This window comes from Strix aluco, chromosome 1 (genome assembly GCF_031877795.1).
Source record: "Strix aluco isolate bStrAlu1 chromosome 1, bStrAlu1.hap1, whole genome shotgun sequence".
NCBI classification, from domain to species: domain Eukaryota; kingdom Metazoa; phylum Chordata; class Aves; order Strigiformes; family Strigidae; genus Strix; species Strix aluco.
Window position 1 is genome coordinate 5,640,532 of NC_133931.1, and position 22,352 is coordinate 5,662,883.

General features: G+C 43.1%; 1 protein-coding gene across 1 annotated transcript in view; it reads left to right on the plus strand.

Moving 5' to 3' along the window:
• Window positions 1-22,352, plus strand: part of COL22A1 (collagen type XXII alpha 1 chain) — a 220,431-nt gene that overhangs the window by 81,455 nt on the left and 116,624 nt on the right. The window contains exons 10-11 of the mRNA XM_074830381.1: window positions 1,929-1,982; window positions 2,775-2,810. Coding sequence (XP_074686482.1) covers window positions 1,929-1,982; window positions 2,775-2,810 — 90 coding nt within the window. The remainder of the gene's footprint in view (window positions 1-1,928; window positions 1,983-2,774; window positions 2,811-22,352) is intronic.

A 22,352-nucleotide genomic window follows, 5' to 3' on the forward strand; every position in this document is an offset into this window, starting at 1 on the left:
GTCTAATTTATTTTCCTTCTGCACTTGCTGTGCGTGCTGTGTTGTTTGCAGGCAGCCAGGCTGGCTGGTTGGGGCGCTGAGCTAATGGTCAACAGGCTTCTGCTCTCTTCCAGCACTGCTATCGATCCGAGTTTAGAGAAAACCACTTCTCTCTGAGATCTGTTTTTGTCCATATCATAGAAATGACATTGCTTACCTGCCTTTGGGAAGTTTGTGAAGTCCAGTGTAATAGACATGCTCTAGCAGGATGTATTTTTTCCTCCAAATTAGAAAGGAGTTTTGGTGTACTTTAAGTGACTTAAGAGACAGTTGCGTAAAAACTTTTATGAATTTTGTCACAGCCGACTTGAATTGACTGTGACATTGTTTTTGCATATATTCTACTTGCTCTATGAGATTTCTTTCTTCTGGCAAAAAAATGATAAAGAAAGAAACGTTCATATTTCCTGTGCTTTCAAAAGTCTATCTTCATCTGGGGAAACGAAAGCATGACCCCAACAAACGTTTCAGTGTCTGATACAGCTAAGCACATTTTTTTGAGGCATAGACCAGGACAAATTAAATAGAGCCACAAAATGAAATCCTACTGTGGTACATGTGGGGAGGTTTGGGGGGTGCAGGCATCATTGGATTTACTGCTGCTGTGGTACTGGAGGGTCATGCTACAGGTCTGAGACTTTTTCAGCTTGATGCCATGTCTACACTGAAGTCCAAAGTGCCTAAACTCCCTACAAGCAAAAGATGATGAGAGGAGCAAATAGGTGAGGACATTATATTTGTTAGTGATGGATGGGGAGCTCATCACAACATATTTCTGGTATATTCCTTTTGGGTGAGAATCAGGCAGGAGCTAGGTAGAGGCATGTGGGCAGAGCCCTCTGCTCCCTGGAAGCTCCTGCTGCTACAGGAATTAAAGGAACTTTAATTGAGTTAAAGGAACTAGCCTTAAACTAGTCTCAGTAATGGGTATATCCTCAGCTGGTCCTTCTTCCACTTTTGTGACTGCAGAGCAGTATGTGAAAATGATTTGCAGGTATTTTTTCTGCACTTGCTGATTTTGACACCACTTTTAGCTCTCTATCTGATGAATACTTAAGAAATGATGCATCTTCTTTGATTCTTTATCCCTTTCACCCCTGTCCTTTTTAGGAGACAAGTGAAGAAAAAGTTTTGCTTGGTTTTTGATTGACTGTTTTTCTCTTTTCCTCCCTGTGTATTTGCCTCTCCAGTTTTCATTACCCACTATAATTTGTATGTTTCCAGCTGTCTTTTTTCTGTGTTCCCTTCCCTCTCTTGCAAGCAGGGAGAGCGACTCGGTGTGTATTGCATGCTTCTGTGAGGGAAAGGAGTTAGCTGATCATGAAAATCTAGCATGAATGAAAACAGTGGGTTTTGATTTTTTTAAAAATAGCTCTAAAGTATTTAGAGGTTTATTTTTTCCATATTTAGGGTGTGCACCTCCAGGGTCTTATGCAAACCACCTTTCTAAGTCCTTCCTGGCTTGATAGAACATAAGGACTTTTGAAGCACCTCACAAGAGAAAGCTCTCTGCCTTGCCAATGCACTCTGAAGGCCTCTAGCGGTATTTTCATATGAAGAATAGAATATAAAATCAATCTGAGAACTTGGACATTCAAGTCAATATAAATGCAATGAGGTACACCCAGTCCTTACAGCAGGAGCTGTAATCTTGGTCGTAAAGACTGGTGGGAGCAGAAATGTCCACAGTCTCAGTCAAACCCTTGTTACATTGCTTCCCAAAAACTCAAAGCAATGGAAGGCTGACCACAAAATACAATCACTAATGTGGTACACTTCACGGATGAGTCCAACAGGAGGGTGTAAGAGGAAATCTCATCTGTTATTTCTATGACTGTCAAGAAAGGAATTAATTAACTCTGTGGTATTAACACCCTTTCTTTTTCAAGGGAGAAAGTGGCAGCCAAGGGCTTCCTGGACTCAGAGGAGAAAAAGGAGAGTCAGTAAGTAAGAAATACCAGAATGCTTTTATGTAAGGAGATGGAAATGCAAGTAGTTGTTTTCTCCATTATGGTGAGAACTCGCTCACAATGTCAATGATGTGCCCTGTTGAATATGTTCCCTCTGCTGTGCCTTAATCACAGGGGAAAGCTGATCTTTCTGGCAGACGCTGTCATTTTTTGGAGGGGGGAAATAGATAAGTTCATCCCTGGATATAGCCGATAACTGACTTCGTATTGGCCGTCTAATTAAAATATGTAACTTGGGTGTACTTGATTATAACACAGCTGCACATCTAATGGGGACAGTTTGAGGCAACTGAACACAAAGAAGATGCAAATCTCTCTAAACTCTTTTACATTCAGATGACCAAGATACAGCTTTCCCCAGCTGCAATTAATGCAAATGCCAGACTGAGGATTCAGGCGAGAAAATCTTTAACCCTATGTAAAATTCATTCTAATAAGGGTTGTTGTCATCCATGATTTTGGAAATGAAATATTAGATGCTGCCCCGAAGAGAAAATAAGATGTTTTCTTGACTGAAGTAGGAGAATTTGGGATACATTTTCTATTTTAATTTGTCACTGAATTACTAACAAGGAGTTATGCCCAGTGAAAATTACTTTCCCTATAGCAGCTGTCCTGTGACTTGTGTGTCTATATATATATGTGTGTGATAAATATGGATAGATATATCTCAGATATATAACAAGGAAAACACGAAATATATATTTATAGAGTCGTTTGACATCCTTGCTATCAAATGTACCTTTTCCCCTCTTTCATTTCTAGGGCAGAACCTATGGCAGAGGAGAAAAAGGAGAAAAGGTAAGATCTCATCCTTCACTAGACTAATTAAATGATTAAACTTGCTGTTGCCTTCCATAGCTCGGAGGTTGCTTTTGGAGTACACAGAATGCAAGAGGTGTGATACAGTTAGATCTTTGTGGGGAACTTTTATATTGTGTTATGCCTCCTTCTGCAGATGAGCTTTTGCTTTTCCTCTTTGTGTTCTTTGAGTTTCCTTTGTGCATTGGCCATGTAAAATGCTATCAAATTGAAATCATAATCTTTGCTTTGTGTAATCAGCGGTGAGTTCGTGGAGGATAATGCAGTAAAGCAACTGTCTGGAAGGATGAAAAACAAAGGGAAAGTATAATTTTGAGTTAATTGAATTTTCAACAGGTTTAAATTTGGGTCATGAGGAGACTGCTGCACTGTTTCTTTTTGTTGGATATTTTCATTAATAACCTGAAGGACAAAAGCCGGAGTATTTTCTTACTGCATATGTTAGATAGGACAGAGTATTAAGATTTGGAGGTTAACACTGAGGATACAAAATAAACACTGAAAATAGGTAGGTTATCTATCTTGGAAAATGCATTCAATGGGAAACAAGTAGCATAACAATGGGGAACAAGTAGCATAACTAGACTAATTAGCATTAAAAAATATGTTGGCTTCCAGGGAATTCTGGCTGCAAACTTCCCATTCCCCACAACAAAATGAGGCTGCAGGCCTAGACTGCAGAGGAGAAGTAGCTCTTTCTCTCTGTTGCTCCATATCACACCTGGCTGTGGATGTTTTTCTTATCACCAAACTGAAATTTCAAGTTGTGGGGAACAATGGAAAAAAGATTGACAGGAGGGTCTAGGAGATAGATGGATGTATTAAGGAAGAAGTCATGGTTCATCCTGAAAATGAGATAGAGCTCTTTTCCAGGGGGTCTGTGGCTACCTGATTGCTCAGAGAATTTAAAATAATATTGGCTTGTGGTCTGAAAGGAAGAATGCTGCACTAGCGAGAACATGGCATTTATGGGCATTGCATCTTCTCATTTGTTCTTTCTATGATTATGATATATTGATTGTATATAGTGGTGATACATCATGTGAAATTACAATCTAAATGAGGGTTGTTCATGGCAGGAAATATTATCGAGCCAGGCTAGAGACATGAGGGCCATAAAGCACACATTTCTGCATCCATCTTCCTACAGTCCTCCCACTGGCAGCCGCTATTTAGCCTTTGAGACTCAGGATTCAGCCTTTGGAAACCAGCTCATGTTTGGCAGGTGGCGAGAGTCAGCAGTCTGATGGGAAACATGAAGTTTACAATTTGAGTTGTGCTGCAGTTGAAGCAAGTTCTTGTTTTCTTATGTTTTGATCTCTGCAGAAAAGTGTTGTAAAACATCACTCCATCTGTATTATTGTCATGCCTAGAAAAATAGGTCTGCAAGTCTGGATTGGAGGGGAAAAAATAAAAAGACCCCACAGTATGTGCAGAAATTCTTTGACTGGGATAGCCAAACAACATTGACTGGTCCAAACAAATGTGTAGTTACGGACATCCCTGAGTTTATGTCCAGCTTGTTTAATTTATTTGGTACTCCTGCCAGTCAAGGCAGTTTGTCCTCATCTGTGGAGGAAATGTATTTGGTACCCGGTGTGTTTGTGCCCCATGTCTGCCCAGTTGCTGAGTGTCACCACTGTTGATGATGGAGAAAGAGCAAAGATATATCAACTGTACATTGCTGGCTTGATTAAAAAGGGAACCTGGGGATATAGAATCATAGAATATCTCAATTTGGAAGGGACCTATAGGGATCATTGAACCCAGCTCCCTGCTCCTCACAGGACTACCTACAACTAAATCGTATGACTGTGTCGTCCAGATGCTCCTTGAACTCTGACAGGCCTGGAGCCGTGACCACTTCCGTGGGGAGCCTGTTCCAGTGACTGACCAACCTCTCAGTGAAGAACCTTTTCCTAATGTCCAGTCTGAACTTCCCCTGATGCAGCTTCATCCCATTTCGTTGTGTTCTATCACTGGTCACCAGAGAGAGGAGATCAGCACCTCCCCCTCCACTGCCCCTTGAGAAAGTTGTGGGCTGTGATGAGGTCACCTCTCAGCCTTCTCTTCTCCAAGCTGAACAAGCCAAGTGATGTCAGCTGCTCCTCATAAGTCTTGCCCTCAAGGTTTTTCACCATCTTCATTACCCTCCTCTGGGCACACTCTAATAGTTTGATGGCCTTCTCATATTAAGGCACCCAAAACTGCACAATTACTTGAGGTGGGGCTGCACCAGTGCCATGTACAGTGGGACAGTCACCTCCCTCAATTGGCTGGCTATGCTGTGCTTGATGCACCCCAGGAGATGGTTGGCCTTTTTGGCTGCCAGGGCACACTGTTGACTCATACTCAACTTGCCATCAAACCAAACCCCCAGATCTTTTCCCGCAGGGCTGCTTTCCAACTTCTCATCCCCCAGTTTGTATGTATAACCAGGATTACCCCATTCCAGGTGGAGAATCCTGCACTTGCTCTTGTTGAATTTCATGCAGTTGGTGACTGTCCAACTCTCTAGTCTATCCAGATCTCTCCATAAGGCCTCTCTACCCTCAAGGTGGTCCACAGCTCCTCCTAGTTTAGTTATCATCTACAAACTTAGTTAATGTAAATTTGATTCCTGCATCCAGATCATTTATAAAAACATTGAAGAGCACTGGCCCTAAAATTGAGCCCTGGGGAATGCCACTGATGACTGGCCACCAGCCTGATGTAACCCCATTTACTATAACCTTTTGATCCCAACCCATCAGCCAATTGCTCTCTCAATGTATTATGGACTTGTCTAGCTGTATGCTGGACATTTTCCCCAGAGGGATACTGTAAGAGATAGTATCAAAAGCTTTACTAAAATCCATAACCAACGATATCTTCTGGCTTCCCCTGGTCAAATAGATGGTTGACCTTGTCATGAAAGGAAATTAAGTTGGTTAAGCAGGACTTTCCTCTTGTGAACCTGTGCTGGCTGTGACTGCTGGCTGTGTTGTCTCTCAAGTGTTTTTCAATAAATCCCAGAATAACCTTCTTCATATTTTTACCAGGCACTGAAGTGAGACTGACAGGTCTATAGTTGCTAGGGTCTTCCTTCTTACCCTTTTTGAAAACTGGAGCAACATTTGCCAGCTTCCAGTTGACTGGGACCTCCCCAGACTTCCAAGACCTTTCTGCCATGCCACAGCCTGTTTGCTGGTCATGGATTGCTAGTGCTCCCCAGGGGCTTCTTGTATACGTGTGGGGGGCTTCGCTGCTATTGCCTCTGGTCCCACCCAGGTCTTCTCATCTTCTGTGTCATGAACTGTGGGCTCTTGGTGGGTCTCTCCACTCCCCTCAGGTTCCTCCAGTTCTGGAAACCCCTCTGTGCACCGCACTAGAGCGCTCCACAGCCAATCATGCCAACACCAGAGCTGCCTCAGTGATATATTTGTGTGTATAACTTTTCCTGAACAGAAAAGATCATTTTCAGGTGCAAAGGTGAACCTTCAGCAGCAGAAGAGGATAGGACTGTAAGTGGGGGGGGATCAGCCATGCAGGCAGCGTACATACCGTGGATTGCTATTGCATGCAGGGGCGGAGTACCATGTCTGTGTCTTGGCATCAGAAGAAATGCCTATGAGAGGGAAGTAGCCAGAACCACAGGGAGTTGGGGTGCAAGTGCCTGCAGTGCTAGTTACCATCTATACTCCTGAAAAAGGAGAGCCTATGAAATTAAACCCTTCCCAGAGAGGAGAACACCTGAAAGGAGAGGATTCACATGGCATTCTCTTTGCCTGCTGCATTGCAATGGTTGCATGAGCACGAATTCTTTTTGCTCTGGCTGTGACAGCTTTATGTTCCCTTGATTTTTATGGGTACGGGCCAGTGCTAGGAAACTGGGTCAGAGATGCTGGACTTCGAACAGTTGCAGTCTGTGCAATCGTTGCTGTGCATGTGCTGCGGGCTCCTTTATAAGGACAAGGCTCACATCCTAAGTGTTGATAGAATGAAGTTATCTCACCTTTGAAAAGACTGAGATGACAAGATTACTATTGTCCCCTCGTAGTATTGCTCTCCAGCTGTGCAAGTGCCAAACACCTGCCAGATCATGCTGTTGCCAAGTAGTGTGTAGGGCAATTATGTGAGGTCTGAGGCATTTGTTAGAGGGCAAATCCTTTGCTTTTCCAGGACAGCAGAGGCACTGGCCTTGCTTCTCCAGGCCATTACCTCAGTTATATCACTAAGTTGAAGCCAAAATGATGCTTGTATTAGAATACATAACATGCCAAGAACGTCACTAGTGGTAAACCAAAAGATAATAGCAGCTGTGGCTAAAAACCTAATTCATGTCAATGTGAGGTCTTGTGTGACTGTGAAAACCAGGAAATTCACTGTGATGGCTCAAGCAACAGCCCAGCATGTTCTTCCAGGCCTAAATATCTCAGCCTGGTAGAGGAAACTTTTTATGAACAGAAACATGCTTGTGCAGACCAAGTAATTGTACATAGATACAAAAAAAGAAAATAACATAAGAGGTGCTCTTGTAAACTGCTCTCAAGTGGATTTCCTGGTTAGGTGTGATTCAGCTGCCACTACTCCATATTAGATCTTAAATTTCCACTGTTGACTGTTATCTTTCAGCCCTTGGAGTGTTTAACCCCTATGGCATTAGTTGTAGTCTGTCATATTTCTGCTCGTAAATCTGTGTCCCTTTACTGTGTGTTCATTCACTGGTTTTGCACATGCTTATGCTATTGAACTGATTATTATACATGGGCAAATATCCAATTCTATAACATGATCACCATGAAAGGCAATCTTTTGACTTTGTTCTGTAGGTTATTCAAATGGATATTTGCTAGACCAGATGGCCTGGTCCTGCAAGAGTTATAACTCAAATCTTCAAACCTCTGTTGATCCAAGAGGAGTAGGTGCAGGAGAGGAGTGAGAACAGAAGGAACAGCTGTTGAACATTTTTGAGGATGATTCAAGCAGGACGGGGTTTCAGTGACTCTTGATCAAAGTCAGGGTAATCATGTTTGACAAGGGAGGTTCTGTACAGTATGAGGTCTGCATTCCTGGGGCACAGCCATCCACATCATGAGCCAGCCTGCCTTTCTAATGCCTCCATACAAAGTTTAACTTCATAGAATCATAGAATCGTAGAATATGAGCTTGGAAGGGACCTCAAGGATCATCTGTTCCAACCCTTCTTGGCAAAAACATGGTCTAGACAAGATGGCCCAGCACCCTGTGCAGCTCAGTCTTAAAACTGTCCAATGTTGGGGAGTCTACCACTTGGGGAGATTATTCCAATGGCTGATATAGAAATCTTAGAGGCTTTTAAAAACTGATGCACTTGTCTTGCAAAGTACAGAGTATTATGTAATGGTGCTGAGACACCTTTCTAGCATCCTAAAGCCCAACAGTAGTGAGAAGGCTCCGCAGGTGGGAAGGTGCTTAGAAAAGTGATGACTTTGGAGAGGACATGATGAAAATCTGTATGGAGATATCAGTAGGAAATTTTAACTGTTTCTTCTGTTATAAAAGCTAAGGGGAAGCAAATCAAACTACCTGGTAGTAAGTTTAAAATGAACAAAATGAAGCTGCTTTTCATACAGTAGGTACTGGAGCTCCTCTTCGCAGTCTGCTCTGGAGGTTAAGATTTTGTGTGTTTAAAAAAGTGCATATGTGTTAATTAAAGAGAGACATCTGTAATCATCTCATCAGTACAAAGACATTATCTCTGCTTCAGGACATCAGCAACTGATGGCAGTATAGTAGGTGAGAGAAGTCTCCCATAAGGCTGCTGCTGCAGATGGGATAGGAGCTAGCTAGACCTTTGGCCTGACTGCTGGTAGCTATTCTTGGTCTTTTGTACAACTCTTGACTATTCCTAAGAGCCTCATTACCCAGAAGGGGACAAAAGTTTCCATAGTCCACTCAGGGCTTGGACCAACAGTTTATAGCTATTGAAGAGTAAGAAACACAAGAAAAGTGTCATTAAAGTATTGAGTCAAGTGATCACTACTGTGATTTTCCGCAGGAAACCAGTCTGGTGGAGGAGAAAACTAACCAGAAGCACCCACCTTCTGAAGAGGTGGTGGATGAAAGTTTCATTGTGGCTTACACTGGGACTTCCCTCACTAATGTGTTTCCAAGAGTATAGAAGCTTTCTTTTTGTGCTTTATCTGTTTCCCTTCATGCTAATAATCACACATGCAGCAGTGAATATGAGAAACAGCTTCAGTAGATTAAGTCTATATTCTCCTAACAATGTTTTTTTACATGGTAATGACTTGCTCTGATAAAAATGCAGAAGGATTATTATAGGATTTCTTACAAGAATAAAACCTCTGAAGTGGCTTGGCTTATTAGAGATGCAGTGACTGCAAGACCAAGCATAAAGAAGAAAAGCAGACAGATAGTTAAGACTCTGGGCTAGGCTGCAGGAGACTCAGGCTTAAAACTTGGCTCCAAGAGGTTTGTTGACCTTGGGCAAAGCAGCTAGTCTTTGTAAAATGTAAAATGAAGCTGGAGAACCTCTTTCCTTCAAGGCTTTGTATATCTTGCCTGCTAGATCCTTTAAACAAAGGCTTTGCTTCCTCTGTCTTCCAAATTTGAGTTACCACCATTTTTAGGGCTTCTTGAAAAGCTGCAGAAATCTACCCTGTTAGATAGAGTCTATCCACACAGAGCCCTGTGCTCTCTGTCTTTGCCCTGAGGCAGCTGAATGTAAGAAAGGTCTGACCTGAAAGCCATATAACTTTTTTCCCCCAGTGCTGTGCTGTCAGCAGGACTTAGCAAATTAGCACGAGCGCAGTGCCTCTGGGTCAGGCCTGGCTAGCATCCAGTAACTTGGGGTACAAGAAAATGAGTGCAGTTCTGCCTGAAAAAGGTGCCACAGACATAGCTGGAGTCTGATATTGCATGCTGGTTTGATGGCAAAGGAGAACTTTTGCTTGGATATTTTTAAGGGATGTATTTTGGGACCAGAAGGGCTTGACTTGGTTGCAGGTAAAGCTCAGGCTGGAAGTGGTGTTTTAGACACACAGAGCTATAATAAAGTTTGAGAGTCAGGTCCCTGAGTGTCAGGGTGCAGCAAGGACCAGCTGTACCCCAAGTGGAATGGAGATGGAAACAATACCATGTCTGGCAGGGCAGGGACCTCACCAGCCAGGGCTTATCCCATAGCACTCCAGCAAGGGAACAGGATGGGTCAGCAATGGTAGGCAGGTTGAGCTGAGTCCAGATCACCAGACTGATCCACAGTCATGAATCAAGTCTAAGTCCAAGCCAGGAAGGTGGTTCTGCAAGTCAGGGTCAGGATTATCAGGGTACGTGGCCAGGCCACTGCAGTGCAGTTCAAACAAGGGCCAAAGGTGGGAACCTCTGCTTAAAAAAAGCTTCAATGCAAAGGAGGGGGACCAACCATCTGAACTCCTAGAAGCAGGACACGCTCTCTGAGCACTTACACAATGTGGAGCCTGAGCTTGCACAAACTAAGAATTAGTCCTTATTCTTACAGCTTCCAAATAAAACTAATTGTTACTCCAGGAGATTATGTGTGTCCTTTCACTGCTGAAACCTTGAGTTGGGTGCAGGGAAGGTGCTCCACCTAGGTTACAGGCTGTCACATCTCGCTCAGACGAGGGAGACAAGTGACTCAGATTCACAAATCACCAATGGAGCGGACAACAAGTCTCCAAGTCTAAACATTTATTAACTACCCACAATGTACTAATTGAACACATGATAATTCGCTAAGTATATAGCAAGTTGTGACAAGCAATACAATATGCCTTGCATTTCTTAATGGGAAAGGGAAAAGAGGGAGATAGAGGGAATGGGGAAATAGAGATCACCAGTCTGGATTTCTGCGCTGATCCCGCCAGCGAGGGTTCCAGGAGGCAGCTGTTCTTCTTCGCTTCACTTCACTCTCCACCCCCTACCCCCCCCTCTTTCTTCCCTCTCAATTTATACCCACTTTCCTTGGGTCTGTCCCCTAGGTTGACCCGCATACCTACATATCCCATGTATGGGGAGGGGTAAGGTGTTTCATGGGATGATGTAATTAGCATGATCTTGTTAGTCTCCATTAGCATATTCAGGGGTGTTAACTTTAAGATGCATTTCGTGGATAATGAAGCAAAGGTCATTCACTGGACAGATGGCCCTTGAAATTTGACCAGGTGCACCAGAGCAGAGCCATCCTGTCTCCACAGGGCTCCCCCCTCCAGCTGCATCTTGTGTTATTCGGGCAGTCTTATCAGCTTCGACCTCCACAGAATGCACCCTGCGGCTATAGTTTTGTCTTGCGAGTGTTTGAGTCATTTCTTCGATCAGCCTCAACTTTTGCTTTCTCAGGCTGTTTTTCTTAGTTTCTTGCAGGCCTGATTTCTCATCTCTCACACAGGCCTTCTTTGGGCTGCTGTGGTGTTCAGACATTGTCACCAAGTCCCAAAACTCTTAAATGCCACCCAGTTTACCCAGGGCTGGCGAGCTGAAAGGTGTCTCTGAGAGTCTAAGGAAGCAGCAGGAGACTTTGTGCATCAGCATCCAGGTTGGTGGGCAGTGCTCTTTCAGCCAGCACATCTTGTCAGTAACAAGATGGGAAAACATCTCAAAGTTTAGAGATTCTATTGAGTTTGAAATTTGAAAACAAAACAAAACCCCAACTGCCCAGTAATTGGTGTTCCTTGGAGACAGTGGCTGTGCAAATATTGCCCTCCTTGGGGTTTGGTTCTTAGCACTCAGATCTTTTTACTTTATTGCAGAATAAAAAATAATGTGAGCATAGCTCAAACTGACCTGGTAATGAAAAGTGAAAGTGCAATATCTGCAGGTTTTTTCTTACTATTTTTTGTGCTGGGAATCATCTCTCTCAGGAACCATTCCTGGTTACTGACTTCATCTAGTTAAGGTCACTCAGCACTTAACTTTTCAGTCCAGCACTTAAACATCTGTCTAATAATACCTCATCTACTTCCTAAGGCTGTCATGCAGCTCACAAAGAGTCATTTGTATCTGTCATTTCTTTTCTGAATCTTCTGATTAAAAGGTGAGGCATATTAATGTTAGTATCTGCCTTAGTACTCTGAGTATGTTCTGAATCCTCTTGTGTATGCAGGCAATTTCAGTTTGCTCGTTGAGTATTTTTGAGTCCTCTTAGCTGTAGTTAAAGTACATTCTGCACAGCGAAATAACCACGGTTTGATGGAGTTCTTTTTCTTAACAAAAATTAGAGGGTTTTAGATAAATTCTGTGGTTTTCTGTGACCCAGAATAACAGCTGCAGATTGTAATAAACAACTCGAAGCCAGATCACATACTAATTGTGCATCGTGACAGCTTAATTCTCAGCAGTGCAAGAATACTAGTAACTTGGGGTTTTTTCCTTACATAAACTTAGAGAACATTTCTCCCTTTTCAGCATTGGCCCCTGGCTAGCAGGTACTTTGCTAGTATATAATGACATCTACTGGCAATCAGAAGTTTTCAAAGTCTCCAGCACTTGTTTCTTTAGAGGATTTCTCTGCCAAGATCCACTGGTAGTGTGGAAAGGAAGCACATGAGGAAGATTTGCCAACTTTATGCTTCTTCTGATAGAAGAGCTGGGGGGAGGAAAACAGATTGCCTTGATCCTGTCATTGATAACTGTTGTTTGAATGCAGGATGCTCTTGAGAGCGATATTGCAGTGGATAGATATGGATTAGCTGCCTGTTAGGTGCAAAATAAAAAAAGCTTTCCTAGCAGTCTGGAGCATACACTCTGAAATGGATCTTGTAGCCTAATGAATCATGGAGAGCTGAAGCATTACACAAAGCAAGTTGCTATCACCAGTCTATCAAAGGCATCTTAAGTGTTCCCTGCCCCTCTTCCTGCTACATGTTTTCACATCTATCTAGCTAAGAAGCCAGATTTTCTCCTTTCCACTGATCAAAGCTGTTGCCAAGCTGAGTTTCCTTGTTCATGGCTGAGAAAGTGCAGGTGCCTTTTTCATGGTCTCTCTGGAGGTGCAGGTGAGGGCAGGTGAGACCATGGCAGCACTGTGTTTCATGCTGTTCTTTACTTGCCCAAGTACAACTCTGAACAACTTTAATTTCCTCTTTTCAGTCTCTCACCCTTTTTTTTTAAGCACTACCTAGAGATTTTATGTCTCACAAAGTCCAGAAGGCCTGTTGTCTCTGGGGTTAGAAAGATGGTGATTTGTGTGTCAGACCCTGCTGGTAATAAACATGCACATTGTAGCAAGTGCCAGATGAGGAAAACGTGGGGTTTTTTTTCATGACAAATCTTTCCTTTCCTGGTGAAATGGTGAGTAGACCACTAGTGGTTGTTATTTCAAGGGAATCTGATGCGTTTTGTGTTGTGAGTGGGTTTGGGTCTCTGGAGACTCAGTTTGTGTTTTTGGCTCTATATCCTTGGCTCCATAGGGGATCTTGGCCTTAGCTCTTCCCCTTCTTGTACCTCAGTGCTCCCATAAGTAAAATGGGAAGAACGATCATGACCTTTGTGATGCACTCTGAGATTAAAAAGACCTAGGAAGAAGCATCACTTTATGAACAAATATGTCTGGTTGGACCAAAGTAGTTTATAATCTTGTCAAAGACTTGACTGAGCAGCCTCAGGTATGTTTGGTAGTCAGCAGAAGTGTATAACTGCAAGTTATAAGTGGGTGGTGATAAGACTTCAGGCAGGATGCTGTCCTAGTTTGGGCATGACATTTAAAGAGATATGTGGAGAGATGTTACCCATTGCAGAGCGCGATGTGAAGAATGATCAGTGATTTTGCAAATTTAACCAGCAGGGAGAGACTGAAAGGACTGGACTCTGTAAGGAGGGTAGAAATCATGGACTAGATGATGTGGTTAAACTTGAGGAAAAGCATTCTACGTATTTCAGTGAGGTGCTGGAATAGACTCCAAGGGGTGAATGTAAAATATCGATAGAATCATAGAATGTTTTGGTGTGAAGGGACCTTAAAGATTACCTAGTTCCAACCCCCCTGCCATGGTCAGGGACACCTTCCACTAGACCAGGTTGCTCAAAGCCCCATCCAACCTGGCCTTGAAAACTGCCAGGGAGGGGGCATCCACAACTTTTCTGGACAACCTGTTCGAGCATCTCGCCACCCTCAGAGTAAAGAATTTCTTCCTTATCTCTAATCTAAATCTGCCCTCTTTTAGTTTAAAAGCATTACACATCATCCTATCACTGCACTCCCTGATAAAGAGTCCCTCCCCAGCTTTCCTGTAGGCCCCGTTTAAGTATTGGAAGGTCTCAAAAAAGTCTCCCTGGAGTCTTCTCTTCTCCAGGCTGAACAATCCCAACTCCCTCAGCCTGTTCTCACAGGAGAGGTGTTCCAACCCGCTGATCATTTTTGTGGCCCTGCTCTGGACCCACTCAAGCAGGTCCATGTCTTTCCTGTGCTGAGGATCCCAGAGCTGGACACAGTACTCCAGGTGGAGTCTCATCAGAGTGGAGTAGAGAGGCAGAATCCCCTCCCTCGACCTGCTGGCCACACTTCTCTTGATGCAGCCCAGGATACAATTGTCTTTTTGGGCTGTGAGCGCACATTGTCAGCTCACATCCAGCTTTTCATCCACCAATACCCCCAAGTCCTTCTCCGCAGGGCTGCTCTCAATCCACTCATCGCCCAGCCTGTATTTGTGCTTGGGATTGCCCCGACCCATGTGCAGGACCTTGTGCTTGCCCTTGTTGAACTCCATGAGGTTTGCACAGACCCACCTCTCCAGCCTGTCCAGGTCCCTCTGGATGGCACATCCCTTCCCTCCAGCGTGTTGACCGCACCACACAGCTTGGTGGTGTTGGCAAATTTGCTGAGGGTGCACTCGATCCCAGTGTCCATGTCACCAACAAAGATGTTAAACAACACTGGTCCCAAAATTGACCCCTGAGGAATTCCAGTTGTCAAAGGTCTCCACTTGGACATCAAACTGTTGACCACAACTCTTTGAGTGTGACCATTCAGCTAATTCCTTATCCACCGAGTGGTCTATCTGTCAAATCCATGCCTCTCAAATTCAGAGACAAGAATGTTGTTCAGGACAGTGTCAAGTGCTTTGCACAAGTCCAGGTAGATGACATCAGTTGCTCTTCCCTTATCCACCAACGCTGTAACCCCGTCATAGAAGGCCACCAGATTTGTCAGGCATGATTTACCCTTAGTGAAGCCATGTTGGTTGTCACCAATCACCTCCTTATTTTCCATGTGCCCTAGCGTCATTTCCAGCAGGATCTGCTCCATGATCTTGCCAGGCACAGAGATGAGACTGATGGGCCTGTAGCTCCCTGGGTCTTCCTTTTTTCCCTTTTTAAAAATGAGGGTTATGTTTCCCCTTTTCCAGTCAGTGGGAACTTCACCAGACTGCCACAACTTCTCAAATATGATGGTTAGTGGCTTAGCCACTTCATCCACGAGTTCCCCGAGGACCTGTGGATGCATCCCATGGACTTGTGCACCTTCAGGTTCCTTAGATGGTCTCAAACATGATCTTCTCCTACACTGGGCAGTTCATTCTCCCAGTCCCTGCCTTTGCCTTCTGCCTCTTGGGTGGTATGGCTGAAGCACTTGCTGGTGAAGACTAAGGCAAAAATTCCATTGACTACCTCAGCCTTCTCCATGTCCTTTGTAACCAGATCTCCTGTTTCCTTCTGGGAAGGGCCCATATTTTCCCTAGTCTTCCTTTATCACTGACATTCCTATAGAAGCTTTTCTTGTTGCCCTTGACATCCCTGCCCAGATTTAATTCTATCAGGACTTTGGCCTTCCTAACGTGATCTCTGGCTGCTCAGACAGCTTCTCTATATTCCTCCCAGGCTATCTGTCTTTGCTTCCACCCTCTGTAGGCTTCCTTTATGTGTTTGAGCTTGTCCAGGAGCTCCTTGTTCATCCATGCAGGCCTCCTGGCATTTTTGCCTGACTTCCTCTTTGTCTGGATGCATCGCTCCTGAGCTTGGAGGAGGTGATCTCTGAATATCAGCCTTCTTGGGCCCCTCTTCCCTCCATTACTTTCTCCCATGTTACTCTGCCAAGCAGATCCCTGAAGAGGCCAATGTCTGCTCTCCTGAAATTCCAGCGTAGTGAGCTTGCTGTGCACTCCCTTTGCTGCCCTAAGGATCTTGAACTCCACCATTTCATGGTCACTGCAGCCAAGGCTGCCCTTGAGCTTCTAAGTAACAGCAGATGTTTAAGAGCAGATTGGCACTGGAATTTGGAGGACCCCAACACACTACTCTTCTGCCCTAATATGCTCTTCTCAGAGCTACTGAATTTTTGAGGGGTGTGTGGAGATCTGAAGGATCAGGAACTTCCCAGAATTAGAGCAAAAGGAATTAACAGATTTTTCTCACAAGGCAAAGTATCAACAAGACCAGAACTATTTTCTGTGTGCTATTTAAAGATGTAAGGACATAAATTAATCAATGTCATGATACATGACTGGGTTATTTTTCTACTTCAATAAACACTTTCCCTCTAACACTGGGCAAGCTGTTTGTCTGATCTTGAGCAGTGGCAGATGCCAGCAAGGAGCATCAGCTTGTACTTTGAGACAAGGAAGTTTTCAGAGCAGAGCTAGTATGTTTTTCACTGACAAATGTATCTTTAATTGAGGACTCTCTTGACCCAACCATGCAAACAAAAAAACCTGGAATATTAGGAACTACTGGTTGGAATCCAACCCATTGTAGTCCAGTTTATTTCTCAGGTTATTCCTCTGTGTAGTGCAATTGTGGGACCAACTGATTCCAGTTATCTTTTGACTCCTAATCAGTATGTTCAATCATAAATAGATCTGAAATCAATTTGACTGTTTCTTAATTTGAAGAATTCAGCAACTAATTGAGCATCTCTTCTAGCTGTTGAACAAAAGTATTTAAAACCCAACAGCTCCCCCCTGTTCTCTCCTGTGCTCTATGCAAACTAAATGCTTTCTTCAAGTTGTACTCCACTTTGACCAGTCTTGATGTTATAGGTCAACCAACAGTTGAACAGTTGCCAAAGGTGTCTGACCACCCCAGTCCTTCAGAAATCCCTTACAGAGTGAGTGAAGGTATATCACGGTGGTGATGCCACTAGTATGAAGCTAATGAACAGGATCTTGGGCACCAATGACAGCTTTGAAGTCTTTAGGATGTTTCCTGGCTATTCTGAACTCTAGTGACCTAGATCAGGTTTATGAGTGACTATGTTGCAAATTAACTGCTACACAACTTTTGTTTTACCTTTTGTTTTACGTTTTACCATTTTGATGCCAAGGTGGAGCATTGGATTTCTTCAGAGAAAGGTATCTGTTCGTATCCCTAAAAAATGATGCACCTGCTCACCCCAGAAGAACATTCAGTGAGTAGGATCATATGGTGAAGGGTCAGATGGTAGTGTCCATGATGTTTGTGATAAGGTTCAAGGGTTCAGAGACCTTTGAAAGACAAGGTCTCCTGAATTTGTACCTTTGGGGGACAACTGACTTCTATGCAATCCATTAAATAAATGGATCTTTGATATGTTTGCAGTACAAAAAAATGCCTGTAACTATCATTTAACCAGCTGTCTGCATACTGGACTGCGTTTCCTGATAGACTAGCCAAACCTTCTACTGACCCCTGTGTATCTTGTCCACATGACCTTTCTGTTTATTAAATCAGAATATAATACAGAGACCCAACAGAGATTTTCTTCATTTCTTAGAATTAACTAAAGTGAACTCCAAGTTGAGATTAATGTCTTATTTCTTGTGGAAACAGAAGACAATGCCAGTTTTGGTGTCAATTTTGCCAACATATTAATAGGGGTTTAGCATCGTAAGGCTAACAGAATCCTGCATCTGTGCATTGGAGAATGTCTGGTCAGCAGCTTTTGAAAATGGAGCTGGGTGACATATATCTACTGCAGCTCTATCTCTCAAATGATCTGCAGATCATCCCTGGCTTTTAATTAAAACTTTGTCTTTGCCTCATCACTCTAAAAAAAGACAAATACAAAATTTACAATATTTTTCAAGAAAATATTTATTTTGTATGGCTGCTGGAGACGAAGTTGTGAAATCTTTCATTTCAGCCTCCTCAAGTTGGTAGCTCCTGAATGGAAAAACCTAGAAAAGAAACATGTTACATCCTTCCAGACCATGTGGTCTCTTGGAAATCTTCTCAGGCATTTGAACCTGAAGACCACACTCAACTTGCTACACCTCTTCTGTCCTCCTTCACTTTTCTCATCAAACAGTGAAATCAGTTTAGTGTGTAACCAGGGACCAGCAGTAGGCCACCTACCCATGGTCTTCTAGTTTATTCTTTGTGAACATCAGGTTGCCAAATTAAATGCAGGCCAAAGAGCCAGGAAAGAGCAAGAGTAAACTTATGGTTAGGTCACTGGTTTAGGACACAAGAAATCTTGAGTTTCTATCTTTGTCCCAGACTGTGACCTTCCATATGTCTTCTGCTCAGTTGTACCTCTGACTTGTCACCCTCGTGAGATGAAAGCAATATTACAGTTGCTATAACTTCCTTCTCATTTCACAGGGATGCTGTGAAGTTAATTAACAAAGGAGAGAGGGGTGTGTTAATGGTGAAGTAGTAATAACACTACACAGTTCAGTTTTGCTTCTGTTTCCATTTTATCTTGCCACTTTTGTTCTGTTTCTCTTCAGCTCTTGCTATTTTGTCTCCTACCTTGAATATAGATCCCCCGGTCTGCGCAGCTGTCAATATGCTGAGTGCATGATTCATGGTGTTCTGCTTGGCAGATTTTTGAAGGTCTCCCAATGACACCTTTATTGACGTTTTGTGATAGAGTTAGAAATTTTGATTTCATTTTAGAATTAGAAAAGTGGCACTTCTTTGTTAGGTGTAGACCAGTTTGGAAGAGAAAATAAATAAAATATATAGAATTGATCTTAGAATGATCTATCTTCTGTCATCTTCTCTGTAAGCTGAAGGAAAAGTCCAGTGATTTACTCAAATTTGACAGGAAAATGAGAATCTAACCATGTGTTTTGGACTGATTTTTTTCCCATTATTTTCTTGTTTAGTTTGCTCTCATTTCCATTAACGTAGGCCACAACCCAGAGTTTGAAATAAAATATGTGATTATAGGCTACAGCTGTTCTCGAGTTGGAAGAAATATTTGTAAACTTGGCAGCTGCTTGAGGAGCTGCAAGTGGAGGAAAGAAAAGCAGTTAAACTTGAGTAGATTGCTTAAAAACAACACTGAGGGATTATTCCTTTGTGTGCTTTTGATGTCTCTCTAGGAGCAGGTAATACTGAATTGTTGTATCTCTGTATCTTTCCATATACCTGCAGATCCCTTCCTTCTCTAATGTAGGTCTCTTTCTTTTCAGAGAAATTCTGCTATGAGGCTGGATATGGCAAAATCACTGTATTAGTTGTTACCACTCTGAGGAAACATATCATCTAGCAATTAAGGTTATCCACTTTGTAATTTCATAGTTATCTCCATTCAGCCATCTGAGGATATACATGGGATGTAGATATAATTTGGTCACAGACCATATGCATAATGTTCAGGCAATTCTGAGGGGCAGTGAGGCTCAGTATAACCCAAGTGAGGTGAATTGTTGGATGATATGCAATAAATTAAACTATATGTGCATATGATGAGCATGTCTTGGAAAGTTTAAAAAAAACCCCACCTTTCATGATCATGGAGGGATCACTATCCTATGCCTGGTGTGATCTGGCAAATCCATGTGACAGTGGTGTACCCGGATCCTTGGCGTACCAGTATCTTTGCTCAGTTGTCTAAATGGAATAACTCTGCTGATGTACACAAGCTGATAAAGAAACCTCTCTGGGTGTGTCTATACTTCCCCAGCTCACCTCTATATTTTTAATGGATAATACACTTGAAGACAATGGGAGTATCTTTATTCTTCATCATGTCATTACTCTGCAGCAGCTGAGATTTGCCTGTGCTCTGAATTTCCTCATGATGTGGCATTTCCTTTGTCCATTGGATCTGGACAGACCATGTACCCATGCAAGCCCTGCTTTGAGACCCCCCAGGAAGGACAGTAGTGCTTAGGCCTTGCTCTGTATCCTCTGTGTGGCTCTGGCACTTCCATTAAAAAATAAATACAAGCAAATTCAAAATTCTGTCCTTTTTACTGAATTCTGCCTAAGCTTTTTGTTTTAGTATGACTCAGAAAACCTTCCTAATTTGCTTGCAGAATTTATATCAATTCTTTGAGGAATGAAAGATGGAGTTTTCAGAGTGATTTGTCTAGTGCTACATCCTTAGAGCTTGCAGTATTCAGTATTTTAGGAATTTCCTAAGCCCAGCTGCCACATTTGTTAATGCACTTCCTCACAGGTACAACTACCTACACATTGAAGTTTTTTTCCACAAAACTATTGACAAGAAAGCCATAGGTCACCTTACCTATAGCATAAAACTATTCCAGAAAGTGTTGGCTAAGCCTAAAGGAAGCTGCCTTAGAAACTATACTCTGTTGCCCTCCTCTTCTGCCTTTGCTGCTTCTTCCCAGTTTCCTGGAGAGCCTGGTCCTTGTTACCTTCCTATTCTGATCCAGATGTTTCTCCAGAAAGGGACAGTCTTCAAGGTTCAGATATCCATAAAGTAGATGGGTGGCAGTAGAAATGTGTGGCATAAACAGATAGGTGTGGTTTACATGTCACCACCAGAATCTCATTGTGTTGAAGCTGGGAATGCAGCCAGCCTGTGGGTATATAGTATTATTTTTATCCCACTCAGTTCCACAACCAGGTTTGGCCTTGGTGCAAGGAATGCCATAAGCTTTTCTTCCCCAGGGCTTGATGCCAGCTGCCAAAGACTGCCCATTTTCCCACTGTGGTGCCTGGATCCTTCAGCCCAGCACACTTTCAGACCATGTCTGCTTGGCAGCTATTTCACTGTCTCTCTGTCTCCGCTATTTCTGTATTATATTTACACATTGCTTGCAGTTTTAAACTGAGCTATGGAGCGTAGTGACTGTCATTTAATATTTATTCATACAGTGTCCAGCAGAGTGACCCAAGCAGGGAACAAATGAGGCGTTGCTGTAATGCAAGTAAATAATTGTAGAAGAACTACTGAAAGGCAAAAAATGGCATTTGTAGAAATATGTAGTTACCTGTGCACTACATAACCTCTGTATATTCACAGTCTGTGTCAGGATATAACTTCAGTGCTTGCAGTACCCTCCTGCTTCTCTTGCTCGGTGATATCTGCTTCTGTGTGACCAACTGCACTTCACAACCATATTGCAAGAAAAGTCCTCTGGTTGCTTTAGATCAGAGGGCAGCTTGCCAAATCTAGGTTCTTTTGACAAATATTTTGTCAACGGTGAGCTAATGGAGGTGTTTATTCTCTTGCTAACTTTGTTGGAAATGTTCAATTAAAGGCCACTGGCTGTGCAGCACAGAGGATGAAACTAAACATAGTGGCTGGCTTTCCAGTGGATAAGAGAAAGACAGCACACTCATGAGTCTGGAAAAGGGAAGGCACTCAGGAAAATCATCTGCCTTCCTTTTGAGCCTAATTTCTGGAGCTGTAACCTCCCCAGCAAGAACTCCTCTTGAACAATGTTGTTTCAGGCCCCTGTGATTTCTTCTTTGGCCAATTTTGTCATACTCTAATTGCAACTTTCCCTGGCTTTAGAGAGAGTTTTCCAGGATAGATGCCCTGGCAGAGCCCCTCAATCCACAAATGCTGGAGAGAGAGGTGAGCTCTTTTGCTAACCCAACTGACCTAACTGGAGGGGTTGAGGGGAGGGAACAGACACCTTTTGGGTTCACCAGCACGCCCCTAGGTCTGAGAAACATGCTGAGCACGATGCTTGGGATTTTACCTGATGAAAAAAATCTGGTGGGCAAGTGAAAAGGTGATTGTTCTGCAATGCAGTTCATGAGGTTAGGTAGTTAAAAAAAAAAAAAAAAAAGTTGCTTGATGAAGTAAATTGCTCTGGCAAGAGGACTCTGATCCAGTTAGCTGCATCCTCTGTGGGGGTTTTGGCAAGTGGCTGTGAGCTGAGAGTGCAAGCTGTTGGATGCTTTTCCATCCCTGTCTGTCACAGCTACTTTGGCACTATGCAAGAACAGCAGCACCGATGCTTTTGTGCTTTCTGCTGTTTTCTGCTGCTCACTCCTGTAGGTTACGCAGTTTACTTCGTGAACGTGAGCATTTTGACACAGGCAACACAGTCTCTTCTTGTACTTTTACTAAGGCTCAAACATCTGCTGAACCTACCCTTAGCCTGACAGGTTTTTCTGCTCAGTGAGGCAAACAAAGCATCTGACCAGGGTTAATGGGGGTTCAGTGGAATGAGCAGAAGTAGCAGCCCTTTCCATTCTGTAGTCTGGTGGGGCTCAGTGGTGGTTCCCCAGGAGATGTTAAACCTGTCTCTAGAGCCTAGGTTGCTTCTGTGCAGTTTTCTCCTTTGGGAAGAACTGCTAAAGCTGGTGAATACTAGAAGATTTCTACTGCAAGCAGGCAAAACTCTGTAGCTTTATTTCCAGCTCTGTGCCAGGCTGGTGTGTGACATGTGG